Source organism: Eumetopias jubatus, unplaced genomic scaffold, assembly GCF_037043125.1.
Source record: "Eumetopias jubatus isolate StellerSeaLion01/CBP00866 unplaced genomic scaffold, mEumJub1_p1.0 scaffold_2, whole genome shotgun sequence".
Lineage (NCBI taxonomy): Eukaryota > Metazoa > Chordata > Mammalia > Carnivora > Otariidae > Eumetopias > Eumetopias jubatus.
Genome location: NW_028274808.1, coordinates 138,963,655 through 138,968,480, shown reverse-complemented (window position 1 = coordinate 138,968,480; position 4,826 = coordinate 138,963,655). Strand labels below are relative to the sequence as shown.

General features: G+C 38.3%; 1 protein-coding gene across 1 annotated transcript; it reads right to left on the bottom strand.

Annotated features, from left to right (window-relative positions):
• Nucleotides 1–1,105: 1,105 nt before the first annotated feature.
• Nucleotides 1,106–2,773, bottom strand: GK2 (glycerol kinase 2). Its single transcript, XM_028100711.2, has one exon. It carries the CDS (start codon nt 2,762–2,764, stop codon nt 1,106–1,108), a length of 1,659 nt encoding a protein of 552 aa, XP_027956512.1. The 5' UTR covers nt 2,765–2,773.
• Between the last annotated feature and the right edge of the window lie 2,053 nt (nt 2,774–4,826).

Below are 4,826 nucleotides of genomic sequence, written 5' to 3'. Positions count from 1 at the left end.
TCTTTTACATATGTTTAAAATCCATATTATAATACTATTTTTATTTGAGCAGTCAATTCTTTTCTTTCTTTTTGAAAATAATATTTACCATAGTATTCCACAGTTTTTTTTCCTCCAGCATATATCCAGCTAAGGCAATTAAATAAAAAGGTAATGTGTAAGAAATATAGTTGAAATCATAAGATACTTCTTTGTGTCATCATAAAACACACTTAAATTTTAAAAATACTGTCTCTTTAAGAAAAAGGTTTTCCTGGTAAATAATATGCTTAGTCACTGCCCAAAATTATATACAAATGTTTATCCTAAAATATTTATGTATGTAATGATACATTTAAGACTACCTTTCTTATACATTTAATTTATAACCGGGTTACTCCATATGAAGTATATAAGAATATATGTTATACATGCCAAATAAAGTAAATAAAATGGAGAGATTTTTTTTAAAAGGAAAAGTCCTCTACTTATAAGCTCTACACAGAAAATCAGTGTAATTAGTGAGATCATGTAAAATGTCTGAAGAATTTTAATTTGGCAAATATTTTCCAGGACAATATCTAAGCTATGAGAATACTAAATGCCTATTGTAAGAACTCGTGTTTCCATTAAACATTCAGCAAGATACTGTGGTCTCCTTAACGTATACAAAAGAGGATTTGGGGGGTTTCTAAAAACAACAACAACAAGTCCCTCAGTTTTAGCAAGTTAGTTACATCTTTTAATCAAGTGTGTGTAGCACAGAGAACCAAATCTTGTTCCATAAGTGTTAGAAAATATTTGATGAAAGATTTCACAGACAGAATCTGACTATCCTATATTTGAAAGGGCACAGAGCAGAATTTTATGAAAATAGAGGGGGTTAGCTCCCAGAGTGGCTGGCCCAACCTGTTAAAAAAAAAAAAAATCACATTTTCTAGGGTTTTTTACTGTAATTTATTTATTTCAAGCCACAGGTCTACTTTTGGGGTTCCCATCAGTCATGCAGCAAGTGGTTTATAAATAAAATCAGAGTCTATGATATCATCATCATATTAAGAGGCAGACTTGCTGGATTCTTTCATTATGTAAAAAGTTCACATGTTGGGAATCCATCTTGGTATTATTATGGTATACCTGAGATATATCTTGCTCCAATTAACATTATCATGCTACTCACTATAAAAAAGCCCAAGGGCAGACTAGAGAAGATGGTAGGATCACCATTTTCAGACTGAGTTATAACCCAGCCCATTGACTTCATCACAGCTTTCTTCCACGTAGCATAACGAATTTCACTTTCTGTCACCTTGATCTGTGGCTCGAACCGTTCCATAATGATGACTGACAAATCCTCGGGTTTAAGACTCCAAATGCCCACACCTTCTGCAGCTCCTGCAACCATGGCAGCTCCCAGTGCAGTTGTTTCAGTCATAGAGGGCTTCATTACTGGAATATGCAGAATGTCTGCTTGTAGTTGCATAAGAATTTTGTTGTTGGTCATTCCTCCATCTACCTGCAAATGAGTGAAGGGAACTCCACAGTCACGGTTCATGGCATCCAAAATCTCTCGGGTTTGGAAACAAACAGATTCTAATGCAGCAAAAGCAATATGATTTTTACTGGTAAACTGAGTGAGACCACAGATTATTCCTCTTGCACTGGGCTCCCAATACGGTGCATATAACCCTGAAAAGGCTGGCACAAAATAGCAGCCGTAAGAAGTACCTACGTCTTTAGCAAGTGTTTCAATTTCTTCTGAGGTCTTTATAATTCCAAGATTGTCTCTTAACCAGCGAATAACAGCACCAGCTATAGCAACAGAACCTTCCAATGCATAACATACTGGCTGGTCTCTGCCTAGTTTATAAGCCACTGTGGTCAGAAGGCCATGTTCAGAAAATACACATTTATGACCTGTATTACATAGTAAGAAACAGCCTGTCCCATACGTGTTTTTGGCTTGTCCCTCTTGGAAGCACATTTGTCCTACCAGTGCAGCTGACTGGTCCCCCAAGCACCCAGATATCGGCACACCTTCCAAGGCCCCAGCTTTCATTAGGCCATAGATCTCAGAAGAGCTCCATACATTTGGAAGAATGTCCATTGGAATCTCAAAAAAGTCACAGAGCTCTTTATCCCATTCCAAAGAATGGATGTTGAAAAGCATTGTCCTGCTTGCATTTGTTACATCTGTACAATGGACACCTCCATTAACTCCTCCTGTCAAACTCCAGATAAGCCATGAATCAATGGTACCAAAAAGAGCTCTACCTTCTTCAACAGCCTTTTGAGCTTGCCTCACATTGTCAAGAATCCAACGAAGTTTCACTGCACTGAAGTAAGTGCTAAGTGGAAGGCCTGTCTTGGACTTGACAAAGTTATTATTTCCTGGAATTTTTTTACTAAGATTCTCAACGGTAGGCTGGGTTCTTAGATCAAGCCACACCACAGCATTGTAGAGCGGCTCTCCAGTTAACTTGTCCCAGATTACAGTGGTTTCCCTCTGATTGCTGACACCAATAGCTTTTATGTTGGATATATCAATGTTCAGTTCAACAAGTTTCTGACACGTTCTCTCTATACACTCATAGACAGACTGAAGAATTTCCTTTGGGTCTTGTTCCACCCATCCTTCTTTTGGGAACTCTTGTGTTAATTCCACTTGATGGTGACTAAGTAGATCCGCTGTTTTTGAATTGAAAACCAGAAAGCGAGTGGAATTAGTCCCTTGGACCACCGCCCCCACCAACGGCCCCACAACTGCTTTCTTCTGGGCTGCCATGAAACCAGTCGGCCGCTCTGCGGCTCTGGTGCCGTTTCCAGGTGATGAAAGTGTTGCGGGGGGAGGGGCACGCAACACGTCAGGAACGTCAGGAACGCCAGGAGCGTCAGGAGCGTCAGGGGCATATGCGCGCAGCCAGCCTCAACCAGAGGCTCGGAAGCCTGGTGAGCAACGTTTGCCCTCTAACTGGCGCTGCATCTGCTCACTCCACTCCTGTGGCGGAGGCCCCACCCAAGACACTCTATTTTTTAAGGAGATTTAAGATACAAAAAGATCATACATTTACCTATATAATTAGTTACCAGTGCTCTTCATTTGAGTCTGTGAATTCGTATACATGTTATCATTTTCTTTCTGCCTGTAAGATTTTCCTCAACATTTCTCGTAATATGGGTCTGCTGGAAAAAAAAATTCTTCAAACTTGAGAATGTCTGAAAAGTATTTCATCTTAATATTTAAAGATATTTTCTTTGATATAGAATTCAAATTACCTTTTTTTTTTTTTAAATTTCAGGACCTTGAAACCGTTGCTCCACCACCTTCTGTCTTGTGTTGTTTCAGGTGTGCACTTTGCTGTCATCCTTATTTTTAACATGTCTATCTATTTATCTTTCACTGCCTTTGGTTTTTCTTTTTATCAGTAGTTTTGGTCAGTTTCATAATGATGTTATTTGGTGTAGTTTTCTTCTTATTTCTTGTGCCTGGGGCACATTGGGCTACTTAGATCTGTGGGTTTATAGATCTCATCAAATTTGGAAAACCTTGGGCCATTATTTCTACAAATATGTTTTATTTTCTCTCCCTTCTCTGCTTTAGGGACTTCAGTTACAAATATTGGAGTTTTCCCACAGCTCATTGTCATTATCTTTTCTATGATTCATTTTAGATAGTTTCTATTGCTATGTCTTCAGTTTACTAATCTTTTCTTCTCCAATATCTAATCTGCTGTTAATTAATCCACTGTATTTTTCACCTCATACATTGTAGTTTTCATCCCTAGAAGTTCAGAGTTTTTAAAATATTAAGGTTTTGAATACATGGAATAGTTAAGATAACTTTTAATTACATTTTCTGCTAAATCTAACAATCAGTGTTCATTCTTGTTCAGTTGTGACTAATTTGCCTCCTCATTATGTTTTATATTTCCCTGCTCCTTTACATGCCTGATGATTTTTTATTAGGTGCCAAACATTATGAGTTTTACCTGGGTGAGTTGCTGGATATTTTTGTGTTCCTATAAACTTTGAGCTTTGTTTTGGGATACAGTTAAGTTAGCTGGAAAGAGTTTGATTCTTTGGATTCTTGCCTTTAAGATTTGCTGCTGGAACAAGGACAGTGCTCAGTTTGGGGCTAACTATTCTCCTTTACTCTGATGAGATCCCTCAGTATAGTCTACTCCAGGCCCATGAAAAATGAGGTTTTAATGGCTGGTGGGAATAGTTTCTGTTCCCAAGCCTGGGTGAACACTGTTTATTTTCATTGGACACTGTTATCTTTAATCTTTTCATGTGCATCTTTCCCCAGACTCAGCTAGTTTCCTCACACACATGCACTGATCAATACCTGACTAAATTCTCAGGGGGGACCTTCTGAAGGTTTCCAGAATTCTCTTCTTATGTAACTCTTTGCTTTCCAATACCATGTCCTGTTCACTCTAGATGGCTTCATCTCTCTGGATGGTCAGCTCCATATCCTCTCCACAAGGCTTTTACTCACCCCAGGGTTCCACCTGGGTTTGACTTTCCAGTGCTGTGGCCTTAGAACTCTCTCAAGGATATAAGCTGAGGAAATCATAGTACTCATGCCACTTGTTTCCCCTTAGGGATCACTACCCTTCACTGCCTGATATCCACCGTCTTGTGAACTGTGGTTAAATATTTTTGAATTATGTAAACTATTTCATATATTTTTTTTCTTTTTAAAAATTGTTTCAGGTGATAAATGTAGATAAATTTACTCTTTACCCCATCTTGGCCAGAGTAGAGGCCCGCTGGAATGAAGCTTAAATTTTCAGATTGATTGGAAAGTTGGTGAATAAATATTCATTTACTCACTAATTTAA

Bases quoted from the DNA above. Each gene is read 5' to 3' on its own strand.
- GK2 (XM_028100711.2), bottom strand. From the start codon at position 2,764: ATGGCAGCCCAGAAGAAAGCAGTTGTGGGGCCGTTGGTGGGGGCGGTG.